The following is a 27,906-nucleotide window of genomic DNA, read 5'->3' as shown; positions in this document are numbered from 1 at the left end:
AATATTTTGAAATAATATTAAATAGACGTAAATTTTTAATAAGTGGTCCATTGGATTGAAGTCTGAACTGTCTGCGACAGGCTGCGAGTCGAGTCTCATTACTCTGTCCACACGCACTGGCGCGTTAAGTTGATTTTCGCCCAGCCATTTTCCTTCTCTACCCTCTTCTTCTGCTATTTTGTCTTCAAGTCAAACATTATTCCCTTACCATTCAAACGATCTGCCGATTTACTCTCCCTCTCTACAGCTACTTGTCTGCAGAAGAAAGCATTTATAGATATAGATATACGTAACTGTTATCTCTACAGGCTACTTGTTAATACATCACATTTTGTGTAGAGAGAGATTTGAGAAGGTTTGGAGATGGCGAAGGAGAGGTATACTGTGGAGGTGGAGCCTGGGAAGCCTGCCAAGGATGGGAAGCCGTCGGTCGGACCTGTTTACCGGAGTAAATTTGCCAAGGATGGATTTCCGGAGCCGATTCCTGGACTAGACAGCTGTTGGGATATTTTCCGGTCTGATTTTTTTGCTATTGTGTTTTTTAATTTTTGTTTCTGTAAATCAGGAGATGTTTATGCTGATGGTTTGATTTAGTGATTTAGTGGTTTGTTTAGTTTTATTTAGGCTTTTCCATGAGGAGGCGTCTGATGCATGTGTGTTTTAAGTCCGTGGGCCGTAGTTTTGGTTGTGGTGCTTTCTGTCTGGTTTCAAAGTGGAAGTCAACGTTTCTGTTGCTTGTGTCAAATATGGAGTTGAATGACGGTATTGAGATGGGGATTTGGTTTTCTGCTAAAGAGAGTTTTGAAATATTCTTCTTTTGTGAGAATTTGGAGGAGATTTATTTGTGCAACTGAATCTGATAACAGTAGAAAGTGTAAGCATCAAACCACTATTCTTTTTGTTGAGTAAGGTTCAAAGCTACGATGTTGGCCCCACGAGAATGGAGATAATGGTTTTATCTTGGTCTGGAAAAGAATAATTTGATGGACTTAAACATATGTTTCTTTGTTTGCTTTTTTGGTGCAGTTCATATGTTCTTCCCAGTTTCCTTTTGAACATATAATTTTTCAATCATTTTTAAGTCTTTGGACAGGCCTCTTGTACATATCATGTCTTTGAGTGGTCCTGCAACATACCTTCACGTATCTGCAGTGTACTTAAAGTACCAAGAAAGAGAAGGAAGTATATGGCAGAAGAAGAAGCTCTGAAATTTTTCTTTGATTCTTCAAGTTGATCTGATTGTCTATTGTTACAAGTATTAGACTGAGAAGGGTAGAAAGACACATGATGGAAAATGAAGCTTTATATGAGCAAACATATATGGGATTCTCCGATATACTAGTATTTTCTGCCCTCAGGGAATGCTGCATGTTTGCTTCCTGCATACTGGAACTTTATTCTTGATTTTGAATACTGTTTTTGTTGCCACCTTAACTTCCAATGTTGACAAATATTGAATCAAACATTTTCTTTTGTGACGCAGTTTGTCGGTGGAGAAGTTTCCTAATAACCGAATGCTTGGCCGTCGTGAAATTGTCGATGGGAAGGTATATAGTTATTCTGTAATAATTAGCAGTTCTTTTGTACATGCTTGAAATTTCAATTTTCTTCAGATATATTCTTCTTTTCTACTTTCTTTTGGTCAATCCTTTGGCTAATCTTCATTGTTCATCTGCCTCACCAGCCTGGTAAATACTCATGGATGACTTACAAAGAAGTGTATGACATAGTGCTGAAAGTTGGTAATTCAATCCGCAGTTGTGGCATTGAGGAAGTAAGCATCACTAAACTTGCTTCCAAACTGTATTTCTGCTGTCATATTTCTTTTAACCAAAAAAAAAAAAAAAATCCCAAAGCTAAAGTGTGCTTGGAGTTTGTTAGAATGTCCTATGTTCTTGCAAGTTCGTCCAGACCTTTGACATAAGTTAGATTTCATGCTCATAGATAAGAATACTCTAAGTTATATCTTGTTATTAATTTATGAATCATGGTGCAAATTGTTATGGTTTCGTGTTATTGCAAACATTTATCTGTGCTGGTCATGTGTTGTCTTCCTGGTTATTAGGGTGACTTCTTTGTTTCTCCGCTCTCTCCTACCCTACAGAGATCACTTCGACTCCTGCTTTTTTTGGTTCATCTATACTTTGTCAAATTGTGCTTTTGCCTGTCTTCTTTCTGTTCCTTTTATTCTTTTCCTAATATAACCATTATTCATCTCATATCTTTTTAACTGTCTAATGATGTCAGGGAGGGCGATGTGGAATATATGGTGCTAATTCCCCTGAGTGGATTATGAGCATGGAGGTACTTCTTCGAATTTTTTTCTCCCTCACCCTTCCTCTGCAGAATCCATTTATGATGCATATGTCAGTGGCTGACTTCATGCTTTCAGGCATATATGTGTACCTGTGGTTTTCCCTTTCGTACTCATCATGTGTAATGCAACTTCTGAGAAAGTTTTTATGATTTTGATCCTATTTCCTGGAAAGAAACTCAGGGAGGCCTAACCCACTTGATAACCTGGTCCTCTATTATTCATATATTCTCCAACCGAAGCACATTTGCATTTAAATGCAGGGCACTTTAGTAAATACTCTTGTTACATTAGGCTGTTTCCTTAAGCTCCTGGTGACTTGACCACCACAGAAGATCTAGAAGTTAAGTATAATAGGGACATATCTTCTGTTTTTCTTGTGGTCATGTCTTGCATGCTCTCAACATCGGGGTATTGACCTAGCAATATAGAATAGTTGAAGATTTTTTATGATTTAAAGCAGCATTTGCAGGGTTTCGAGTTGCCACTCTGAGTGTCATACTCAATTCTTCTGTGCTGAAGTTTTCAGTCTTGTTTTAGTGATATACACATTTATTATTTCCTGTCATAGTGGTTTCGTTTTATTTCTTAGGCTTGCACCTCCATGTGGTTCTATTTATCATTTCAATAGTCAATAGACGTATCATTTCTGTAAAGCTTGCAAATTTGATTTTACTTCTTTACAAGGAAAGGGCTTGAGAGTCATATGTGTCAGGACTAGGATTATTTTAAAATACAGAATCAAAGCCATTGAAATCTTTTTCTTTCATTTTCTGTTCTTTCTGACTCTAAATATTTTCCCCCTCTTATATTCTTCATTGGTAGTTACTTTTCAGGCCTTAAGTTGGTTATCAATTATTATCTTGGAACTATCTGCAATAAATTTTCCAAGTTGACCCTGAAATTAAACAATTTGATGCAGGCATGTAATGCTCATGGACTTTATTGTGTCCCTTTATATGACACCTTAGGTATGTATGGTTCCTCCTTCAGCATTGGTTTATGTATTAATAGAATGCCTCTGCACAAAGACCATTTCCATGCTCATAGATCTTCTGCAAGACCTGATTCTTCCCTCTGGTTGGTTCAGGTGCTGGAGCCGTCGAATTCATTATATGCCATGCAGAAGTTGCACTTGCTTTTGTAGAAGAGAAAAAAATTTCTGAGGTAAAATTGTTACATCTAAGGAAATAAAGTCCTATCAGAACTTCTTTTTCATTTTTATTTCAATAATAAAAAGTCTTAGTAAATATTAGTGGTGTGCTGTATCTAATAATACTTGAGCTCTTACTTTCTGGACATACAAGGATGCAGGTTTAGGGTGTTATCTCTGAACTTGGTAGAACTTTGTTAGAGTAGATATAATTACCTGGATTTGAAGATGTGTAACTTATGCTGATATGTACTTTTGGATTTGCAGCTACTAAAAACATTTCCAGGTGCAACAAAGTGCTTGAGAAGTAAGTACCCTGTCAAGTCAGATTTTCTTTTTGATTATTGGGTATTAACTGTTAATGTTATATGACATGATGAATCTGCTGCTCAATTTCAGCAATCGTAAGCTTTGGAAAAGTTACTTCTCAACAGAAGGACGAAGTTGAAAAATTTGGCGTGGCTATTTATTCTTGGGATGAATTTTTGTCATTGGTAAGACTGTTGATTTTAATCTATTATATCATTCTTGTGTGATCAGGTATTGGATTGGCTAAAAACCACACAAATATTGAAATATTCATGTATGAGGCCTAACTAGTGATCATCCAGTTTGGCCTTACCAAGGTCCCTGTTAAGTGATGCTAGTTTGTTTTGACCTTTTCACATCTTTTCTAGTGGAATATTTCAAGATCATTGATATGCTGGTTACCTGGTGCTTCTTTTGCATCAAGAGTCTATATAATACTCTAGCAACTGAATATTTCTCCAAATAATTTTCCCATTAATTTACTCGAGGAAAAAATAGTTTGACTGACCTTATAATTCCTAATTTCCTACCATCTAAAATCATTGAAAGTTCTTCGATAAAAACATCAAGCAGCCTAGTAAGATTTATATATATATAATTATATATGTCGTTACTTTTTTGCAACAACATTGTGATTAGTGGTACCATTATTTGCTGTTTCAAGTCATTTCCTTATTTTTTCACTATAAGCATCTTGAAAAGGTTTTAGAAATCAACAATATCTTGAATTTTTTGCTGGCATTGCTTATTATGTTGTCAACTATAGTTGCATGTGATGAATTAGCGTGATGCAAGCTTCTCTGAGATTGATTGCCATCTCAATACTGTTTCTGTTGCCCACAAAGCTACTAGAATATATAGGAACATGGATTTTCCCCATGTCTGGGGAGGAATGCTGTGTGCAATTCAGTTAACAAATGTTGTGTATTTGGCGATGTTTCATCTTATATAGCTACTGAAACATTAATATGTTCAGTGCGATGTTTTTGGTCACTTGACTAATGTTTTGTTTTTAATGTCAACTAATACAGAATGATTCATCAATCTTCTTTCTTTTCATCCACTTATACATACATCTGATGCAATTCTTTGTTGCCTGCAAAGAAGATTTAAGCTGTTACATTTTACATCGTGTGCAGGGAGAAAATAAAGATTATGATCTTCCTGTGAAAAAGAAGACCGACATTTGTACAATTATGTATACTAGTGGAACTACTGGAGACCCCAAGGGAGTCATGATTTCCAACAACAGCATTGTCACTTTAATAGCCGGTGTAAAGCGTCTGCTAGAGAGTGTTAATGAATCGGTGATTACATATCTCTTTATCTTGTATTGTTCACATAATTATTCCTAGGGATAGTATTTAAAATCTCATAATTCTCTTGTCCAAAAATGTGCAAAACATCAAAGAATCAATTCAAAAAATTATGTTATTAGCTCTAATTTCTTCCATCTGTATTTTGCAGTTGACGGTAAATGATGTGTATCTGTCGTATCTTCCTTTAGCACACATCTTTGATCGTGTCATTGAGGAGTGTTTCATCAATCATGGGGCCTCAATTGGATTTTGGCGTGGTGTAAGGAGGTTTTGCTTGCATTTCAATCATTGGAGCTTACAAAACACGATTCTTATATTATGTTATTTTCACATTTGCAGGATGTTAAGTTACTAGTTGAAGATATTGGAGAGCTGAAACCAACTATTTTCTGTGCAGTTCCTCGGGTATTAGATAGAATTTATTCAGGTTGGTGACTGTAATTATGTATAACTAGTCTATTATTTAAATTGTTCCATCCTTTAAGATGGGTGCGTAGGATCATTTGGAGTGTGTTGTCTTACTGGATCATTTTTCTATCCATGTTAGGTCACACATTACATAACTTGGTTGTTTTTTATAATCGGATCAAATGTCCGGCCAATAGATTTGCAAAATGACTGGTCAATTCTAATTTAAACATTCTGAGACCCACTTAAACCATCCTCAATCAAATAATTATCCATTACCATCTGAGCTTATGGGCTATTCCGATTTTGTTGTCTTGGTGGAAAGGCTTTGGTTGTCTGCTGAGAGAATTCTATTCTTTTACGACCTCCTGGTGTTTCTTATCTCAGTTATCTGTTCATATTTCAGGTTTGCAACAGAAAGTTTCTTCTGGGGGTTTCATTAAGCACACCATGTTCAATCTTGCGTATTCCTTGTAAGTTCTTGTGCATTTTTGCTCTACTCTTACAGAGTAAGTGATAAATTGAAGTTAGTATGACCTGGACTTGAATTGCTATACTGGACTATCCTGCCTGTTTTGGCTTCTTGAGAAGCCCTGAAAAAGATATTTAACAGCTTACCTTGTTGAATAAAAACATATTGATTCAGTCATGATGGTTTCCCATATCGTAATTACAAACTTTTTGAGGCCTTAACTGTATGGTTTATTCTATTATCAGGTCTCCCAGGATGTGCCCTTGATATTGTAGGGCCCAAGCGTGCTTGTTCTCAAAAGTTTCTATAGTTCTAATATCTGCAAGCTGATGTTTTCTCATTTTCTTTTTTCCCAGAAAACTGCGGAGTATGAGAAAGGGCCGTAAACACACAGAGGCATCTCCTCTTTGTGACAAAATTGTGTTCAGTAAGGTGATTTTCGTTTTTTGATGTAGTTTTTTGTGTTATTCATGTCTCAAGTTCTAACAGATGTGTAACCGTGATTCTTCTGGCATGTCTTTCAGGTAAAACAAGGTTTAGGCGGCAATGTAAGACTTATTTTATCCGGAGCAGCACCTCTTGCTTCCCATGTAGAAGAATTTCTGAGAGTGGTGTCAGGTTCTTATGTTCTCCAGGGATATGGTATTTTTCTTTGTCCTATGAAATTTATTGCTGCGAAAGTTGGATTTGTTTATATTACTTAGGCTTCTTCTGCATATATTTCGTCTACTCATGATTTGCAGTGGGCGCTTAATTCACCCTTGGTTTATTGTTTCCTTTATAGATGTCAGCAGAAGCTTTCATGCATTGCGTTCACGAATTAATCATTTAGTGCCACATGTGTAGGAAAAAATATTATGTTGCAACCTATTCCTTCTCATATTATTAATAATATCTTATCTCCCATCACTTTGCTTTTAAAATTTTGAACAATTGAATTAAAATTTCCCTGCTGATTAACTCGAATGATTGTTAATCATGCCGTCATATGTATGAGACATATCTTTAAGTTGGCACCCCCTTTTTATGTCCATGTTATATGCTCCATAATTGTACATTTGTCTGCTTTGTCATGGACTTTTTTAATAGTGTATTTTGGCTAACATTTAAATAATTTCATATATAGTTTGTCAAGGAACACTTGGTATAGGATTGAAGCGGGTGTTACTGCTTTGTGGACCTTGAAATTCATTTGTTGATGGTTATAATTGCTACTTTCCCTTGTTGATGTCTGATTATTTCATTTTTTGTTTCGTTTTTGGTCCGTATAGGCCTGACAGAAACTTGTGCTGGCACATTTGTTTCAATACCGGATGAGTTGAGCATGCTGGGCACGGTGGGTCCTCCAGTGCCCAATGTGGATGTTTGTCTGGAATCTGTTCCTGAAATGGGGTATGATGCCCTTTCAAGCACACCACGTGGAGAAGTATGTGTAAGGGGAGATACTCTATTTTCAGGATACTACAAACGCGATGACCTTACCAAAGAAGTCTTTGTTGATGGCTGGTTTCACACAGGTTGTCCTCCCAGTGATCATATGGAATGACTACTTAATGGTTCACAGCCCTGATTTTTTTCATATTCTATTATCAGGAGATGTCGGTGAATGGCAAGCAAATGGGAGCTTGAAAATTATTGATCGAAAGAAGAATATTTTTAAACTCTCCCAAGGAGAATATGTTGCAGTAGAGAACTTGGAAAATATCTATGGTCTAGTTCCCGCTATTGACTCGGTATGTATGATGATGTTTGTCTTCAACTTATTCTTGGTTCTTCTTTATGAGTCTATGCTATCAGCTGCTAATAACATATGCATGAAAAGGAAATGACTGTGTCCTTCACTTATAGAGTAAATGCCTTAAATGCAGTTTGAATATATCAGATTTCAGCAAGGATGGTTGTACAAAACCAACCTTGTATTTTTTTCACCTTGAGACGTGATTGACAATGAAGTCCACTTTGGGCTCCTGATATATAATTCCAGAAAGTGAATTCATGATCTTATATCAGAAACAGTCTTGCATAACCTTCATTTCTCATACTGGTGATATGCTGTTATATGATATTCAAATTGCATTTCAATTGCAGATATGGATATATGGTAATAGCTTTGAGTCTTTCCTTGTTGCTATTATTAACCCAAACAAGCAAGTAGTGGAGCAATGGGCTGAAGAGAATGGTGTATCTGGGGACTTCAATGCCCTATGTGAAAATCCTAAAGTAAAAGAATACTTCCTTGGGGAGCTCTCGAGGATCGCAAAAGAAAAGAAGGTTATTTCTTCTCTTGCATGCTTCTTTATTTATCTGATTGTTTCAACTCTTGTAGACTTCTTGGTCAACTTGTTATCAATTTTCACTGTTTTCCCTAAATCGATTACGTCTTTTGACAGTTGAAGGGTTTTGAATTCATTAAAGCTGTGCACCTCGACCCAGTCCCATTTGACATGGAACGAGACCTTATCACGCCAACATTCAAGAAGAAAAGACCCCAGTTGCTTAAATACTACCAGGTGCTGTCTTTGGCCTTTCTAATAAAAAGTATGAGATGCTTTAGCTCACCAATTTTGGGCCTACTTGGCTCCATACACCTGTGTACTTTATCCTGATAGTTATAAATCGTAATCCTCCACACAACTTCTTTTTTGGGTATTCTCAATTAAGTACGTTCATTGATAACATGCATACCAAGGTTCCACCCTTTGTAATGTCGATTGTAGTGTGTAATTTTTGTTAAACCTTGTAGTTTTTGTGTTGCGAAACATCTATTTCTCTGGTAAAATGCCCACAACTGTGCAATTAAGCCTTAATCATCCCATGAGAACATTTCTTTCTGAATTCACAGCAAGGGCTTGATTTCAGCAAGATTTGTTTCTCCGGGCTCAAGGCTTGATGCACTAGTTTTTTGCACCTATCTTACCAATTCAAGCATCCTTGTTAATGTTTGCAGGGGGTCATTGACAGCATGTACAAGAGTGGGAAATAAGCAGCCTAGTAAAAGGTACATTTGACAGGCAGTGAAGATATATAATATGCTTTGACAGTATTTTCTTATGGCGCGGTTTACTTTGATGCGTTTGGTACACTTGTTCCTTTACACCCACTTCCCAAATGTAGACTCTGAGATATGGAAAATGATGGCTTCAGACTGTATATATGGCTATTCCAGAATTTTATTATGTATTAAAACTGCAATGTACTACACTTATATATATTTTTTTTCTTTTTCCTTTTGAATTATTATTTGCTTAATGTGAAGCCAATCAGCACTTGGTTTTGCTGCTGTGTTAGCGAGTCTTTTGGAGAACGATTTTTGCTATAAATAGAAATTTCCTTCCTTTTCTGGCTGATATTCACCATGGTCCCTTGGACCTTTTCACGTTCACTAATATAACTTTTAAGTTCTGTTTACATTTTGTAGCTTCAAAATTTATTTTTCCCCTCATCTCTGTTTGACTATTTCCATGTCAAATGGGAAACACTGGGATCTTTTGACCAAGCAGTGAACTCCAGGGCCTAGACCTAATCTATCAGGCTAGATAGGTGTCACAAACATTGGTCTCTACATTAGTTGGGAGATGGGTTTTCCAGGGTTTATATAGTGGTGTGTTCCTCCTTAGTATAATTGATTTTTAGGAATGGATGTGGGTAAGTGACAAATAGTATCAAAGTTAGCGTTCTACTGATGACAGGGAAATTTGCATGTGAGTGACCAAAGTAGGGTCAGCTAAGGACTATAATGTACGGACATTTTGAAAAATTATCCGATGCAGTATCGAACAAAGACACGGTTCGGGTACGTCTGTTGGTGTGTCCGACATGTTTATTTATTTATTTTTTATAATTTTAAAAATTTTTGGGCTGTTTAAAAGAAACAGAGAATTTTGGGCTTAATAAAGAAGAAAAAGAATTAATTAACTTCTCTTAGACTAAAAATTTTGGGATGAAATTATAAAAAATTCAAGAGATGGTCATGATGATCTAATTAATTTGAATATTAAAAATTTTTCACTGTAAAGTTTTTAAAATTAACTAATTATTGTATATTGTTGAAGCTACATTTGGCAAGAAGTGAAAATGTAAGACATGCTTATTTTAATATTTTTTATATTGTATATTTTAATTTTATGAGAAATTAAGAATATACATAATAAAAATTATATTTTATATATATTCGTGTTCTAATTTTTTTACATTTTTTATGTCGATGTGTTCGTACCGTATCATATTATGTCCGTCTTGCTGTGTTAGTGTCCATCCATTGTAGGCTATGGAGGAGCTGCACTTTATGACATTGTGTATGTGAGCTTTTTCATCACATATCAATTGGGATATTGGTCTTGGGGTGTTTATGAAGTAGGATATTTATTTTTTTATAATTAATTTTTGAAAAGGATGGATGTGGCTTTATGTCCAGTTGCAAGAAAAAAATTGTCAATATTATTGTTTGTTACATGACTAAATGTGTTAAAAATCAACAGTTGGAGAACTAAATCTATTTTTAGAATAGCAAACGGACGAAAAACTTAGCATCCCTATAGTAATTGGACGAAAAATGAATTTTGTCTCTATTTAATATCACATCGACTACGAACCCCGCGCTTGCATTATCACACAGAAAAGAAGTGCAAAAAAGAGCATTATCTATAAGTACAAAATCGTCGGGATACTTCAGCTTGACTGATGCAGGGAATAATAGCACTTTTCTTTAATCAACTTCTGCATACAACATGGTGTCCTAGAAGTAGAAACCTACACATAATTCACGCTTTCCCTCGGAGGCACAGGCACATTTAATTGTTAAGAACCTGAGTCAGATCCAGCCACTGTCATATTAAGGTCTCGGATTACCTTGATGAGTTGAAGGCGAAACTGTCGCAGATGAAAATTGCAAAGCTAATAATTCTTCTCTACTATATTTCAGCCTTTGATCTGCATGGGCATCACTAGGAAGTGGTTAAGATGGGATCATCATTGTGGTAATTCAATGGAGATGTAGTATAAGGTAGGATAACAATTGATAAAAACTCATAGAGATGCAGTTTAGTTATCGTACCTAGAAAAATCTCATCAGACCTGAGAGGTGAAGTGGACGGCTTGCCCTGCCTGCGCTTATGTTGCGAGTTCTTCGTAGTTGTGCATGATGTAGATGGATACTGGAAATTTCGTTTGTCTAGTGTCTCGATAAGCTCATGCCTAATCTCAATTTGAGGATGCTTATGAGAGAAAAGTGAGAGTGCATCCTTCGTCAATAGCCAGCAGCCCCTGAGATCAAGCACTTCCAATGTTGGAGGAGGAATGAAACAATTGAGCCCAGAATCAGTCAACACAGCATCACGAACACCCAGATATACCAACTTTAGAGCAGATGAAACATGGTATAAAGATGCATCCGTGAGGGAGACACTTCGCAGAGATAGATAGCTCAATCTGCCCAAGTTTGTCAGAGGATGCAGTGCTGCATCCTTAATATGTATCTCCTCCAAGTCCAACCTTTCTAAATGGCTAAGATTTTGCAGGGCAGCAAATGTTGGGATGCCGTCAGAAACATCACTTTCCTGGTGAATCAGACCTGGAGAAGAAACCAACATTTCAGGATTGGTCTACAAAAGTCCAGCAAAAGAGAAACCAAAAGGCACTGAATGATGCTGACATTGGAACAGCACCTTTCACGTTTGTTTTGCTCAGGTTGATGGCTTTGAGCGATGGCATCACGCTAATATATGAGACAGCCGTATCGTCAATGTGTGTGCCAGACAGTAATACTATCTCAAGGTTAGGAACATGTCCAGCCAATGCTCCAATACCTTCAGAAGTTACTTTTGTATGGCTGAGATTCAAATATCTTAGATTTGCTCCTATATATGCAATGTGTTCGATTGAATCGTCAACCAGTGCAGTATCACACAGGTTCAAATTGGTAAGTGCACTCATGGAATGCAGAAAGCTGAATGACTGAAGGGAAGAGCTGGACAAATCCAAGAAACAAAGTTTACTTGTTTCAACATATTGGAAGGCTTCAGAAACATTAGTCATTGTAACTCCAGATAGTACAAGTTTCTCCAAACAAGCTTTATGACCTTCTCCTTCAAAGAGAGAATGTATGGTGCAGTTACTCATGTTTAGATATGCAAGAGAAGACAAATTTGGCAAGTTTGTTACGTTGGTCCAAGCCAGATTCAAGGAACTCAAGCTTGGAAACGTCTTGAGAAGAACTGCTCCTTCATTAGATATTTCACTGCCCCAAAGCTCTAAATGTTTCAACTTTTTGAGAACCTACAAATTTTTTAAATGATGTCCGTCAGTTTTGACAAGTTGAGATATCCAAGTGACAGACCCATTAAAATATAACTAGCAATTCAATGCAATTGGCAATGATAAAAAAAAAAAAAAAAGAAATATGTGAAAGTCAAGAAGGTGAACGGAGCTTGGTAACATGACACTGAAATCTCACATAGCTTGAAATCCATTAGCAAAGACAAGCCTAAAAGTCCCAGGACCAAGCCGACTCTTGAAGATATAAACGATCACCCCCCCCCCCCCCCCCCCACACCACTAGGCACACCCCACACGCAAACCCCCCCCCCCCCCCCCCCACAAGGAAACGATCCTATTGGAATTGAAAAGTGAGTAACAATATGAAACTGAAAGTTTTATTTCAACAAAGCCCATAAAGCTTCTATTAAGATCCTTTGTATCCCATTATCTTTTTCGAAGATATCCACTACTCCTTTTTTTTTTGTGTGTAAAGATGAAGAAAAGAGAGAGAGAGAGAGCATAGACACATGGATTTCACACCTGGAGAGAACTCAAAGCTGAATCAGTTACAGGTAAACCGCCCAGGTCCAACATAAATAAGTTGGTCAGTGAAGCGAGACCAGCGACACCGTCTGCAGTAACACCTGTTTCTGAAATGCATAATTTCTCGAGGGCTGGAACTGATAATAGGTGTCTAATGCCAGCATCTGTTACCTTGGAGCATCTTGAAAGGTCCACCTCCTTTAAATTTGCCATGCCTGAAAGAATTGAAAACAAATTTATGACCAACATTGTAGAATATGAACTGCAAGTAACCATCATAAAACAAATCAGCTCAGAAGCAACATAGATCTGAAACTTGCTAATCAATGGGGTTAGTACTAGAACAGATATGTTATAATAGAAGGCAGAGCACTTATATTACCAAAAGTTCACCATAAGCTTGAGATTTAACATAATTTACATAAGTCTGTAACTAAACTAATGAAGAGGTAACAATGAGAAATATCTTTTTCAGGTATTGCTTGCCCCTAAAACATAGAATGTGAATGTGCTCTTTGAAACTAATAACTGGAGATCAACTACGCAGATAACAAAATAAATAAATAAGCAACTAAACGTTGTCTAGAAGGAACCAATCAATCGAGGGGCAAGAGATGGCATCTAGTCCCAACTTATTCATATCCCAGCTACAAGACAGTTAAACAAAGAAAACTGAAGCAAACAGTTCAGGAAATAAGAAAGTAAGATGATACATGGATCCCATATTGCCATAGGCACAAAATTCATCCTATTTGGGTGAAAACCAATAGTGTATAGATTTCCAAATGGGTTCAAATAAAGTTAAAATGCACAATAATTACACCTGTTATACTCCAGAGGGCTGAATTATTGATTCTATTGCAGTCTGCAAGAATAATTGAACGCAAGTATCGGAATGCCCCCAAGTATGCCATCCATTCTGCATCTACACAGCTCTCACCTCTCAAATCAATTTCCTCGACACTGTATTTGAAAACTCTGAAGGATGACAAATAAATGAACATATCAAATACAATGTACAACCGTGCAGCCAGTTTGTTATCATGTCTATGATAGACACATACAACCTACTGTAGTATCCATGCAATGATTGCCACATCAAAACTGATACACAAAAGGTCAATCTGATAATCCGCTGCTTACTATATCTCATTTTGATCAATAATTTATTTTCGAACGCTTAACGTCATCCATCAAATAATTCAAGCAAGTAGATGAATTAAGAACCACGGTGCATCCATTAAAATTCGAGTTGGACAAACACATGTAGATCAAATGCCCGCTAGCCCAGACTGTGTGATCTAAACTATACACAGATCATCAGTCATCACATAACACCTCACACAAAAAGAAAGATCACTGTCTTCTCAAACATAACCTTCTATATCAGTTATATGTAGCCCTTACGAAGCAATCTAATCTATAAGTTTACAGACTACAAATATGATTTCACTAGTGAAAGGTAGCATAAACATAAACGAATCAATGTTAAACAAAACTAATTGTGTGAAATTAGTTCGCGAGCACTCATCTGAGAAAATTTCCTTCACATTTACCTAATGAAACATGCATCATTCGTAGTTCAAACGTCCTCGAAGTTCAGATCATCAGCATAAAGTTACATTAACAGCTCAATAAAGAGCAACAAGATTAATAAAGCAAATTTCCTAGTTTAAATATGAAGACATACTCCAGTAGAGAAGGAAAAAGGAGGCGGCGGCGGAGTAGGTGACGGAGAAGAGCCTCGGCTAGATGAGATGGCATGCTCTCAAGAGTTCGCCGCTGCCTCCGCCACTTCTCGACGGCGGCGGCGCTCTCCGTCGCTGCCTCGATGCACATGCGCACCAAAAAACTCTCCATTGATCCTAGCTTTTCCAATTTTAGTCGGGGCTTCTATATCTAAAGAATTCGGATTTACGTGAGGTTTTTATTGGGGGAAATTGATTCAGAATAGAAGAGGAAAATTTGACTTTCAAATTTCAACACTTTGACAAAAAAAAAAAAGAAAAAGATAAAAGCAAAAGAAACAGATTGCTTGGAGTGGAGATCAAGCCGCGGGCAGCAACACCTGTCCTGTCTGCCAATTATTATTTATTATTATTATTATTATTATTATGAAATGCATCACATCTTCAATATATTCAACCGTTAATTACACTCAGATTTTTTCTTAAAACACAAAATTATATTTTTTAAAAAAAAATTAAAATTACACTTCTACTCTCTCTAAAAAATTTTCATTTACACTCAACCTCTTTCTTTCGTATGGAATTGGACATGAAATGTTAATATAAGCAAACAAATTTATATAAATTTTTAATTTTATTTTTCATTTAACATTTTAATGTATATTTTTATATTAAGAATATATATATATAAATGAAATGATGTTAATGTTATTACATTTTTTATTTATAAGTATAGAATTATTATATATGAATGTTAAACTAGTGGTAAATTTATATAATTTTTATTCCTGATGTCAGTATTTTTCATCTAAATTCTAATGAAATGGGGTTAGGTGTAAATGATAATTTTTTTAGAAAGCGTAAGTATAATTTTGGAAGTTTTTAAGAGAAGGTGTAATTTCATATTTTTAGATGAATTTAAGTGTAATTAACGCTATATACAAACTTAATAATTAGAATATAGAACCTTGTTGTAACACCATCTTCTGAATATTTAAATTTAATCTTTTAATTCATTACGTTAATTCAATAAAACTTGTTCATAATAATAATTTCAATGATTTAACGAATTTACTAAATGCCCATCAAACTTGCACTTTTATGTTTTTTTCTCCACTCTCACATCACTAATAATCAATCCATCAATAAAACATTTAATTATGTATAAAACATCACATCCAGTTGTCGTGTACCGCTTATGAACAAAGAAGATCTATATATTTAAAATATATCATAATTATTTGAAATTAATCCTCATATAAACACAAATTTTGGTAAGTAGATATATATATATATATATGTGGGAAAATATTATTCTCAATAATAATTAAAATATATTAAATCAAAACTATTCATAGTGTTTGGATTTGTGTTTTGAGATAATTTAAAATATTTTAAAATAAGTGGTGTATGTATGATGTTAGAATTTGGGGAGACAAAAATCACTGTTCATTGTCAATATCATCTCTCTTTTATATATATTTTTATATATAAATATGTATATATAAATATTGTATGTTTAATGTTGTATTTTTAAGAGATAAAAAACACTATTTATTGTTAAATGATCTCTCTTTTATATTATATATATAGAGAAAGTTGAAAAATAAAACAATACACAAATAAGGTGTAAAAAATACAAAAATAAATAATTAGTGTATTTTATCTTGTCTGCGAAAATACTCAAACATGAAACCAAACATAGTGACTATATCTTACATATTAAAAATAAAAGTTTTATTTCATGTAAAATTCCTTTATAGCCCAATATATGTATGTATATAACCGTGCACTAGAGTTCTATGCTAGTACTTTCAAACGAGATAAAGAAAAACTACTATAAAATATATGTACATCTATATTCGCAAGACTCGAACTTACGATAAAAAAGTTATGAAACCTCAATTTTATTAATCAAGCAAGGTCTCATTGCAAAATACAGTTAACTTAAATACTATTACTTATGCTAATGATTAACATCTAAGTATATCCACATTTAAAAAATGAAATATTATTATTTATAATCCATTGAAAACTGTTTTTGTTATAATGATGAGCCAAAGCAAATGTTTTTAATCATAATAAATATTTTAGCCACAGTAGCAAAGAAATATATACCTATTTGTAATCATAAAGAAATTATAGCCCATACTGAACCTAGCTAATTTGAAACCTATTAATGATGCACACTTGTCATATGATTGCTCTTTTGTTCAAGTAGAATGATCAACTATATGGCAAACGTGATTACTTGTTATTGGTTCTCAATTCGATTGAATTGGACAAGAATTTTCTCAACGGATCACAAAATTTATTAATTAAGTGAAGGAAATTACAAATATACACCGTATAAATCTATAGTGGGTGGGTGGCAACTGCCTCATCCTGTTGACAAAAACAACAGTCCATAGAAAATTTTTTTACTCAGATCAAGTTTGGACGAGTTATATCAATTACATAACAAGTGTATCATACTTGGTATGTGATTGGTCATTTTCTATGAACTGTATACCAATCACACGACAAATATATTGCACTTGTCATATAATTTATTGAGATTCAGCCAAACCAAGTCCGAATTAAAATATTCCCACTTCATATATATATATATATATATATATATATAGGTTGAATAACAATTTATCCTCTTGCGATATTGAAAATGAGCACATTACCCCCTATAAAAAAATTATAGCAATTTACCTCCTATACTTTTTAAAATGAATCAATTTACCTTCTTATATAGGGAGGTAAATCGCTTTATTTTAAAGATAATAGAGGGGTAAATTGTTGTATTTTAAAAAATATAGAAAGATAAATCGCAATTCATTTTTTTTATAAGAGAGTAATTTACTTATTTGCAATATCACAAAGGGTTGTTTGCATTATTCTCTATACATATATGAGGTGTTTCCACCAAATTTCAACTCATCCACCTCATACGGCAGTGCAACAATTGTAGTTTCGAAATGCATTTCCCGTAACACCAGAAATCTCGTGGACTGCTCTAAGCAAAATCTCCAATTTTGACACCAACGGTTGTCGTCTTGTTCAGATTTGATATGGATATCGACTTCATCCTCGTATGGATTCATTCTTCATCACAACCATATAACAACTACTAAATTATTTGTGTCTTTGATTATTAAAAAAATAAAAAAAATACAATTTATCCCATGTGTTATGAGAAATGAGTAATTTACTCTGTAAAAAATAAAATAGCAACTTATCCCTTGTGTTGTAAAAAATATAGCAAAATACCCCCCACGCGCTCCGCGTGCATCTGGTATATTTTTTAACCAATAAAATATTATTTATTTATATTTTTATATATTAATAGATATGTATATATTAGTATATAAAAAATTATATATAGAAAAAGGCGCGTGTGGTACATAAAACGCGTTAGGGTGGTAATTGCTCTATTTCTAATAATACAATGGGATAAATTACTATTTTTTTTTCACAAGAATATAAATTGCTCATTTGCCCTAACATATGGAGTAAATTGCATTTAGTGGGACAAATACCCACACATTCAGCGGAAGTCGAATCCATAACTTTAAACTTATTTATGAAAATTTCAATCTTAACTACAACTACTACACTAAGACATCATCGATCAATTCAGTTATAAGTTTAAAATGCAAAAACACTAAATAATGTAGATATTGTAATTAAGAGTGGGAGATGATATTCATTTTTGAATTGAGTCAGTATAAAATTAATTATTCTTGATATAGTAATATCATGAGTTAAATGAATATTTTTTTATAACTTTATCACAAGATTATTCTTTCAGTACATTGTTTTCAATTAATATATTTATTTAGGATTTGCCCTTCTTTTTTATTGTGCTGAAAAACTACACAATGTATATAGAAATCTTTATAAATAAAATAATCAATAACATAATTTTTATACAGAATGGACAGCTATGAATGCCAAAATCTCTCTCCGTCTCCATGGAGTACAGATGAACGAGCAGAGAACAAAATAATATGGATAATTCTGGTTATGAATTCAAAGAGCCAAAGATAGACTTGACAGTTGTCAGAGAAAGGCAATGGTTTATTAATAATAAAAAATTTTTTCATCCAAATTAAATTTGATCGAATCAAATCAATTAATATAATATAAATGATCAAATTTCTACACAGATATCAAGGATAGAAATTCATCTGCATGCATGCAGTTAATTTGTTGGTATTGGATTAATCATCGTCTATCCGGCCCTTCACGGCGGCGTAAGGCCGAGCTTTGTTTTTGGTTGGCCCTTGAAAGTGGGTAAAGTCTGAAGTTACAAGTATTTAGCTAGCTTGGGGCTTCGCCACAAACTCCAAAGCCGTACATACGTGCATGAAATAGAAGAGGTACACGTATGCATGGGAATTTTCTTATCAACATCGAGCTCATGATCATCCACCGCATATGATGATGTCATAACATTTTATTTAAATTGGAGGCTGTTAGGGATATCTTGGGGCGCGCTGTCTCCCAACACCTACGTTAATCAGCTCCAAGCCTCTAATTGATTTGGTCCGATGTAGTGTAGGTATATTTATCTTTTTTTTTTAATATATTATTAGTCATCGAAGCGGTATGTGTGCATATATAAACAAATAGATACGACATATATTTTAAAAATAAAATTATATATGTATATAGGATTAAAAAAGAATCAATTGATTAACATATGAAAGTGATAAATAAATATGATAGTATATTGATAGTTAAAAAATGTCGTGAACCATTTAAAATATATAAATAGTCATATTGGTATGAACATTTAAAAATATAGTTACTATTTTAAATTCCGGTGCTATTGTTTCACATGCGTCAATTGTAAGTAAGAAGTGACCTTTTTTTTTATACATATATATATATATATTAGTATAGATTATATATATAATTGTAACTACTTTTAACTATTGATATTGTGGTAATCTCCTTAAAGTAGTACTAAAATCTAATATCGCCAACTCCATTTTAAACTGCGGAAAGGTTCGAATCTATGCCATTTTACCCAACTTGGATTTTTTGCATATAGAACTTTTATTATCCTAAAATTGTAATTACGCGGCCAAAAGTGCAAGTTTGCATTTCAGATATAGTTAATTCAAAATAAATTAGAATTTGGGCATCCACATGCGTACAAGTTGCAGCACACATCATATACATTTTCATGCTAAAAATAGAATCCCTGCAACCAGCATCGTCAGGTTACCTTATTTTCCCAAAACGAAAACGCCACCACGCGAGCGCCAGGCTCAGTGGCAGACGCCCGCTATTAGTTGTGTGCTTCCACCAAACAGAACCTCACAAATACGTCTCTCGTCGACGCCCCCCCATCCGCTACGTGTCGCTGTCTTCCTACCCTCCCTCTACGTCTTCATCCTTTTCCGAACGAATCGACACGTAGCTCTCCCTCTATATCTACGTATTATATGTGTATATATATATATATATATATATATATATATGCAATGCTCATACCCATCTGTCAACTTCAACTCAGACGTTCTTACATCTCAAGAGTTTTTTCTCAACTTTCAGTAGTCGTTGGGAAGAGATGCTGCTGCTAATAGAATAATGGAGGGTTCCGACAAGTCCAACGAGTCTCATGGTAAGAGAAGGCGTAGAGCTTTTCGGAGAAAGCTCGAAGGGCTGATATCGGACGGTTTTATACCCGACACGAAATCAAAGCTCCAAAGGGCTTTCAACAAGTCGCCCTCCGACCCGCATTCCTCAACTTCGTCAGCTGAGTCTTCTGACAGCGGCAGAATACATGAAAACAGTGATGGCGGCCCTAGTGGGGGAGAAGGTTCGTCAGAGGGCAAGAACGGCGGCTTGGTCTACGGACATGTGGCGATGATGGGACGGCGGAGAGCGATGGAGGATGCAGTGACGGTGGCACCGCCGGGGTGGCTGGCGGGGAAGTACTCTTTTTTTGCGGTCTATGATGGCCACGGTGGGGCGGAGGTGGCGGAGAAATGCAGAGAGAAGATGCATAATTGTCTTGAGAAGCATATAGAGAAGGCGAGTAAGATACCGGAGGAGAAAGATTTTGATTGGGAGAAGGTGATGGAGGACTGTTTTTGGAATATGGATGTGGAGCTTGATCAAACAGAGAAGAGTGGGGATGAGGCGGCGGCCGTGGAGGAGGAGAGGATGATGGGGTCTACAGCTATGGTGGTGCTGGTGGGAAAGGAGGAGGTGGTGGTGGCGAACTGCGGGGACTCTAGGGCGGTGCTCTGCCAACGTGGGGTTGCGGTGCCGTTGTCGAGAGATCACAAGGTGACGTGTCTCTGCTTTTCTTAAGTTGGACCCAAACTGAAAATATTATAATTGATAGCCTAATTTAGAATAGGCTGTCCAATTTTGATCCTATTCTTTTAAAATTAATAATCGTTCGATAAATACCTGATTTTTGGGGAGTATTTTTTAAATAATTATTAATTTTAAAAACTATTTTTATAATTTTCATTTACAATTATAACAAATTTTAGGATATCCAAACTCCTAAATAATATCTCAAACCTTTTACATTCTATTACATTTTCTTTTTTTGGGCTCACCTCAAAGTTGTGTAAGAAAATATATAATATACGTGAGTTTGTTATAGATGGTGTGTGAAATTCACAAACATTACCACTGTAAAATTATAGTTGGAATCCTGAATTTCAAATCAATGTGCGTTCGTCCTATATTAATAGCTAAGACATTCAAAATAGTTTGTTTCATGGTTACCATCATCATTCATGTATGTTCATAATTGTACTATTGGATTCCATATAGCCTCAGCCTGATAGAGAGGATGAGAAGGAGAGGATTGAAGCTGCCGGAGGAAAGATCTTAAATTGGAACGGCTGGCGTGTCCAGGGAGTGCTCGCTACTTCAAGATCTCTAGGTAATTAAATAGCCTAAAATGTCTGTTTGTCTAACTTTTTGGTTCTAAGTTCCTTCTTTTTTAGTTAAAAATCATTCTACAAACTAATTGCACTTGGTAGGTGATCGGTATCTAAAACCATATGTAAGTTGCAAGCCTGAGGTAACTGTCGTGAGGCGATCAGAGTCTGATGAGTTCCTGATAATAGCAACCGATGGTCTGTTTGATGTCGTCAGCAATGAGACTGCATGTGAGGTTGTGAAAAAATGTCTCAGTGGCCAAATTAGGAGGGGGTCTTCGGAGGAAACCAGTGCTTCGGAGGCAGCAGCGACGTTAGCTGAGCTAGCCATTGCCAAGGGAAGCAGAGATAATATCAGTGTCATTGTTGTACAACTGAAGTGAAGCTGCAACGGGTTTCTTTTTCGTGTTTAATCTATATTTCTGTTATGTTAGTACTGGTAAGAGTGCAAGGTCTGACGTACAGAAATGCATTGGGTTGCATTAGTTTCATTGCGTTTTTAACCGGTTTTGTCGTTGTAATTAATGACAGGTTCTTACTGTTGAGACTTGACAGTATGTCGTCATATTTGATGCTATGTCTAGGGTCTGACTAAGAGGCGCTCCATGAGAGATACGACCGTGTAAGTTCCTGGTTAAGCCGAGTTTTGTAGTTGTCGACGAAGAAGAGTTAGCTAGTCGAAGCATTAGAGTAATCTGCCAACTTGAAAACTTGCATTTGCTTTGTTTTGAAGCCGTGTGGAAATTTTAATCTTGTTGTACATATCAAACTAGTAAGAGTATGATGTTCTTTTCGTTATTCATTTCTTTGTAGGTGTCTAGTAGTTCATTAGCATCGAGCATTTAAAATGTAGGGGAAACCTGTTGGATATTTCAGATTGAATTTTGTATTACAAATTATATTGTTGTTGCACTTACCATATATATGACACGTGTATAAAACCTTTCCTTAAGATCCCATCCAACAAACCTGTCCTAAAGTTGCAATGTTTTTTCATGACATCTTTACATCCAGAAGCATAAAGAGAGAGCAAATCCAGTGAACCCGAAAAGCATAGGGAGTAGGAGAGGTTTTTGCACAAACTATATTCACCTTGAAAACAAATGTTGTAAAGATTACAACATCAAAACATAAAAGAAACTCAACTCAAGCCTGCTATGAAAGTACAAATAAGCGAAAAAAAAAAGACTCATCACTTTTGTTGAGAAGTAGTTAAGAATCTTGTTCACTACTTCTCATTCCCCACTCTTTTCACTGTCGATCACTCACAGAACCTATTCTGTAACTGGTGAAGAGAAGAAAGAGGATGAGCACCTGTTTTAAATCTGTCTCTTCACTCCTTTCTTCCTCCGTTTCTCGACCTTATTTACTCTAACTTCCTCTTAAATCCCTACTCAGATCACAAATCAACTGGGAATTGAAACTTAAAGTAAGTTTTAAACAGAGAAAGACGTTCTGGACCGTGTCTTGTATAGCTGCACAATTCTTGATCACAACCCAATGCAACTGAGTGAAGTTTGATTAATAGCTTAATGTTGCTTGTTTTAGACAAGATTGTAGTTTGATACTGAGACCTTAGCTGGTGAGGATGAGTGGATGTACACGAACTCGATGCTTTTTCCAGCAGCCAAAGTGTTGATCCATGCTGGGAAGAAGTAAGAATTACCGGACTTTGTCAGACCCCAGAGAGGACCATAGAGCTCTGATATGTAAAGCTTTAAGTTCTTCAAGTTCTTGGAAGATTTGTTGGTGATTGTCGTTGAGTATCGGTAGTAAGTTTTTCCGTTGTGAACCCATGAAGCTGTCAACTTCTGGGTAATAGCAACTGGGCTGGCAGATGAAGCTGCAAGACAAGCTCTGGTGTCAATTATGCATACAAAGAACAAGATTTTTCTCATTCAAGAATTAAAGGAGTGTAACGGTACCTGGAGCACGTTTTACCACTGGCTTTGGATTACCAGCAACCGGTTTAAGTGCAGGAAGCTCCACTGAGATCCATTGTAACGAAATGTCATTCATTCGTCCAAACAAAATGCTCAATAAACCACGAAAAATGGCTTAAAAACTGAACTAACCTGGAAGGAGCTGATTGTAGCCGCTGTGACCAGCATGAAGCCTTGCCAATATCCCGAGAAGCGGAGCATTGTTGTAAGTGGCGGGCTCAGTTTGCTCGTAGTTGTCTCTTTGATCAGCAAAGTTATCATAAGCATCAGGGCCACCAACGATTGCACCGGTAAGCAGATTTGGATCACTTGCCTTTCTGCTAAACCAAGTGGCATACCCTCCCCTGCAGCTAACGAACGAAGGGTTCACCTTATACGACACGATAGAGGAAGCCCTGTGGTGCACTTGTCTTGGGTAATTGTTTCCGTATCCCACCATGTAACTCGTGGCTCGTGGATTATCTCCTAGGATGTAATCAACCTAACAATCCAAACAAAAAACCAGTTAGTTTATCTTCGAACAAATTCATATAAAATTGAAGGAAACAATCGAAAATGTTGTCTGATATTAGTTAGCAATTTCACCTGAGATTTAGCAAAGGAAAGAAGCTCAGCAGGTGAGACATTGCCGTATGGGCACCTGAGGGGCTTGCCAGCAGAGATTAGATAATCAGAGTAGACTGTTGCAAGGAATGAAGCACTGGTAACAAACTGCATGTTGTTCCATCTCTGCCTGAAAATGAGGCCGCCCGGCGTCTTTTGGGCATTGCGGCTGCCCTTGCCTAGGCATGAACACATGAAGAACTCAGCCTTCTCCTGGTACCTCTCAAAAACTGGTGTGTGTCTACCACCTTTCCCTGCCATCAAGAACTGCAATAACAAAGATTCAACGCCAATTGAGCGATCTTCTATTATAAATTCGTATTGCATCTCATATCATACTTGGCAAATGAATTATCACGTCTATAAAATATTTTTCTTGAATATATAATATTAAATGAAATAGAAGATGTAACAAGATTTGAACAGTCGAGAGAACACAAAATGTACCTTGGCGACAAGGGTCTGAACACCGGCATACTTCACATCCCAGCCAAATTCAGTCATGGCCCAGTCAGTTCCTCCAAGTGCATCACCATTGTTCCCTAGGTAATTCAAGTAGTACTGGTTGTTTGTTGCCTTGTATAACCATGCAGCTGCCCACAGCAATTCATCCTACCCAACCAAAATAATTAAATTAAATTAAATACAGCAAATTTAGTAATAATATTTATCTCTACATCCCATTGAAGGATTTGAAAAAATACCATGTCAAATGAATTTAAAATTCATTACTATGCCGCTAAATATAGTGCAAAATACGAATTCGATGATATGAAAAATCCTTAGTAAAGTATAATCGGCTAAACAAGATCAAAAAATTTGTTATCGAAAATCTGAAATTTCAAATTTCAAATCCTTGAATCCAAACGCGGTCTAAAGGTAAAATAAAAATGGGAAATTTTCATTAATGTTAATTGAAGGGTTAGAATCACATACTGCGTATCCACTAACAGATCGGTAGTACTTCTGTGCAATCGTGATGCTACTGTCATATTTGCCCCTGTACTTGTCCGCGAAATCGAAGAGCTGAAAACAACAGAGAAAGGCTTTTTAAAGGTTGACGGCAGATATGTAATTACGGTAAGAGAGTAAGGGTAATTTTTGACATGTAAAAAGAAAAAAAGATATCTCAAGTGTGGTGGCTACAACACCACCGACAGACGTGTCACGTGCATTTGCCCCACAATTACTAGGGGGTCATTGATGTATTTTCTGATAGACGGTTGAGATTGGATAGACGGTGGACAATGCCCGTGATAATCGGCAGAGGTCGCCCCCACACAATATGATCTCTTTATGCGCCAAAATATTTCGCCCCAGCCCATTAATGCTTCTCTAAAATTGGAAAAATATTGAACGGCCCAAATTGTTTCGTCATTTTTATTTTAAACTTGTGATTCAAACATTCTTTGTGTGTATAATTAAAATTTTATTATATTTATTTAATTAATAGATAAATTAGTTCTAAATATCCATAAATAAAAAAGATTAATTAATAAAAAAATAAGTATAATTAAGGGTATCACTAGATTGTGCAACCGTTGTAGTTACTTTAGGATGTATTTGAATTTGAAGAAATAATTGCAAAATAGTATAGATTTTTACTTTTATAAGGTCGAGAGTTTGTTGCTGTCAAAATATAATTAGAAATTAGAGATTTGATTTTTATGATTTATGTAATTTATTTTTATATGAATAAAGTATGAAATGACCAAATAACTTGAATGATACTACATCAGTACAATATAAATTATATGGCTAATATCATATGATTGGTATTAAAAGAATAATTTTATTTCATAATAATAAGTCCAAATTATGTTGTTATAATGTAATAAAGATGTTGACATCTGGAAATATTAAATTTGTATTAATTATATATAATATATATTTTCTCTTGTTAGTGTTTGCTAGAGTGCGCCACTACTGTTTTGTTCCATGGTTTTTTTCTTTTTTCGTTTTTTTTTTTAAATCAGAATTGGTATTAAGGTGGTGACCAGTCTGCTATATTACACCGACAGCAACCTACCTGACAAAAAGCTGAGCGTAGCGTAACTGCCTAATTACTACAACCGCTTCACTAACATACGCATCCCCAACCGCCCGCTAAAATGCGCCTAGTGATAACCCCAATCATGGAACACACACCCCTCAGTAGGTGGGTAGTTACACTGAAGCTCACACACTGGGAAAATGCCAAAACAAGGACAAAAATGAAGAGTTAATTATACCTGGTAGGCGTGTTTGAGGAGCTCCGCCGAGTAGGAGGGGTTGTAGCGGCGGAAGACGATGGAGGCGGCGGCCATGGCGGCGGCGGTCTCGCCGGCGAGGTCGGATCCAGGGTGGCTGGGGTCGATCTTGTATGCAGCTCTTGAGGTGGTCATGTCCTCGGGCCTTTGCCAGCAGTAGTGGTCTGTGTTCCCATCTCCCACCTAATTGTCAACAAGAATCACATCAATTTGTTAGTAACCAGAAGTAATAAAATATAGTAAAAAAATAGTGCAAGTAACTGGTGAAATTTCGGCTGAGACTCGTTTTGAATTATGATATTTAAATACTGAAAATGACAAGTAGAATCAGCCCATGAAGAAAGAATTGAGAGATTACACCAAGATTAGTGGTTGAGTCTGTGTGTGGTGTTGTGTGTGAGAGAGAGAAGTGTGGAGAGAGAGATTACCTCTCCATAGAGGACATAAGGTTCTGGGTGAGCTTTGATGAGATAATCAGTGCCCCATTTAACAGCATCAAGAGCATGCCCAAGTTCACCGCTCGCACCCATCTGCCTGCCGTACTCGAGAATGCTCCAAGACATCATGGTTATGGTGAACGCCATCGGCAGCCCGAACTTAACATTGTCCCCTGCATCGTAGTAACCACCGACCAGATCCACCTGCGGAGTTACAACACAGTCATATCTCCAATGCAACATTTAAGAAAGTGGTTGAAGAAATTGTGTGAACCACAACATATACATACCCCACTGATTTTTCCATCACTGAGGCCAGAATTACCCCTCCATTGAACTCTCTGGTTTCTGGGCAAGTAACCAGATCTCTGAGCTTCAAAGAACAGAATGCTCTTACTCAGAGCTTGGCCGTAATCATGGCCGCCGGCCAATGCTATAGGAGCAACAAACCCAAGCAACAAAAACAGGGGAGCCATTGAAAAACAGAGCCCCACAAATTTCTCCATTGAAATCTTTCTCCTCTTACACTAAAATTACCAAAAGGGTTGCAACAACACAAGGCTAAAATGCAATATACAGATCTCTTCTGCTGTAAATGTGACAATAATAGCTCAAAAAGTGGAGTTTGGTTTATCAGCTGAAAAATTCTGATAAACTCACCACAGAAGAGAAATGCCCTTCAAAAGAGAATGGGGATTGAGAGAATGGAGAGAGCTGAAGCTGAAGGCAGTATATATGGAGAGAAGAAGGAAGTGCCAATAGTACAGGGAAAGGGCAGAAATTAATAAATGCTGTTTTTTTGTTTTTGCAAAAATTCTTTTATGAGGGGGGTGGGGATGAAAATGGGCAGAGGCATGTGCTTTTGTTCTGCGCTTTTGCTAGGAAGGGTCGGCTTTGTACTTACATACATTCGAGTTGAGGTGGCAATTTGTGGGAGGAACTGATAATCAGGGATGGGATTAGTTTAATTAATTGTGATTAATTAATGTTAATGTGGTTTTGAGGGGGTGGGGGTGGGGGTGGGGGACAAGTTTCTTGCAGGGTTTCTGAGGTTAGTTTTACCAAAAGCAGTAAGAAGAAAAATGGCGTTTGGGGTCAAAAAGGTTGTTCAGAGGCGGAGACTGTCTCTTTATGTCTGTCCCCCATTGTGAAATGTCGGAAATGGGCTTGGGGTTTTGATTGAATGATATGTGGGCTTGTTGGGTTGAATATTGATTAGGAGGGCATGAGGTGGATGTAAGGACACCCAAAATCATTGAATTATCATGTGGTCAAAGTTAATGCTGCAAATGTGGAGGGAAATTT

The 27,906-nt window shown here is 36.2% G+C and overlaps 4 protein-coding genes across 6 annotated transcripts; 2 read left to right on the top strand and 2 right to left on the bottom strand.

The window, feature by feature from the left end:
• The first annotated feature begins 83 nt into the window (after positions 1–83).
• LOC105179140 (long chain acyl-CoA synthetase 4) lies at positions 84–9,310 on the top strand. The gene is made up of 19 exons (XM_011102740.2): positions 84–515; positions 1,484–1,547; positions 1,685–1,774; positions 2,248–2,304; positions 3,237–3,285; positions 3,405–3,481; positions 3,735–3,774; positions 3,867–3,961; positions 4,916–5,083; positions 5,244–5,354; positions 5,435–5,522; positions 5,910–5,976; positions 6,332–6,407; positions 6,500–6,617; positions 7,247–7,492; positions 7,569–7,708; positions 8,064–8,246; positions 8,366–8,485; positions 8,923–9,310. The coding sequence occupies exons 1-19, from the start codon at positions 364–366 to the stop codon at positions 8,956–8,958; spliced, it is 1,977 nt and encodes a 658-aa protein (XP_011101042.1). The 5' UTR covers positions 84–363; the 3' UTR covers positions 8,959–9,310.
• A 1,148-nt stretch (positions 9,311–10,458) lies between these two features.
• Positions 10,459–14,732, bottom strand: LOC105179139. Its single transcript, XM_011102739.2, has 6 exons — positions 14,464–14,732; positions 13,597–13,751; positions 12,771–12,988; positions 11,639–12,248; positions 11,029–11,544; positions 10,459–10,904 (listed from the first exon to the last, which is right to left on the bottom strand). The coding sequence occupies exons 1-6, from the start codon at positions 14,631–14,633 to the stop codon at positions 10,807–10,809; spliced, it is 1,767 nt and encodes a 588-aa protein (XP_011101041.1). The 5' UTR covers positions 14,634–14,732; the 3' UTR covers positions 10,459–10,806.
• Positions 14,733–19,964: 5,232 nt separating this feature from the next.
• Positions 19,965–22,572, top strand: LOC105179138 (probable protein phosphatase 2C 8). Of its 3 annotated transcripts, XR_849218.2 has the most exons (4): positions 19,965–20,758; positions 21,260–21,371; positions 21,472–21,808; positions 21,901–22,572. XR_849218.2 is itself a non-coding variant. In XM_011102738.2 (3 exons), the coding sequence occupies exons 1-3, from the start codon at positions 20,054–20,056 to the stop codon at positions 21,750–21,752; spliced, it is 1,092 nt and encodes a 363-aa protein (XP_011101040.1). In that variant the 5' UTR covers positions 19,965–20,053; the 3' UTR covers positions 21,753–22,572. The 3 variants fall into 3 exon arrangements, 2 of the variants coding, with proteins under 2 accessions (XP_011101040.1, XP_011101038.1); XM_011102738.2 differs by having other exon boundaries at positions 21,266–21,371; positions 21,472–22,572; XM_011102736.2 differs by having other exon boundaries at positions 21,472–22,572.
• Positions 22,463–27,371, bottom strand: LOC105179137 (endoglucanase 6). The gene is made up of 9 exons (XM_011102735.2): positions 26,892–27,371; positions 26,593–26,805; positions 26,147–26,347; positions 24,852–24,941; positions 24,363–24,527; positions 23,898–24,182; positions 23,445–23,793; positions 23,295–23,357; positions 22,463–23,212 (listed from the first exon to the last, which is right to left on the bottom strand). The coding sequence occupies exons 1-9, from the start codon at positions 27,105–27,107 to the stop codon at positions 22,914–22,916; spliced, it is 1,881 nt and encodes a 626-aa protein (XP_011101037.1). The 5' UTR covers positions 27,108–27,371; the 3' UTR covers positions 22,463–22,913.
• Between the last annotated feature and the right edge of the window lie 535 nt (positions 27,372–27,906).

Source organism: Sesamum indicum, unplaced genomic scaffold, assembly GCF_000512975.1.
Source record: "Sesamum indicum cultivar Zhongzhi No. 13 unplaced genomic scaffold, S_indicum_v1.0 scaffold00124, whole genome shotgun sequence".
Taxonomy (NCBI): Eukaryota; Viridiplantae; Streptophyta; class Magnoliopsida; order Lamiales; family Pedaliaceae; genus Sesamum; species Sesamum indicum.
The sequence above is the reverse complement of the archived record's forward strand: the minus strand, read 5'-3'. Positions and strand labels throughout refer to the sequence as shown.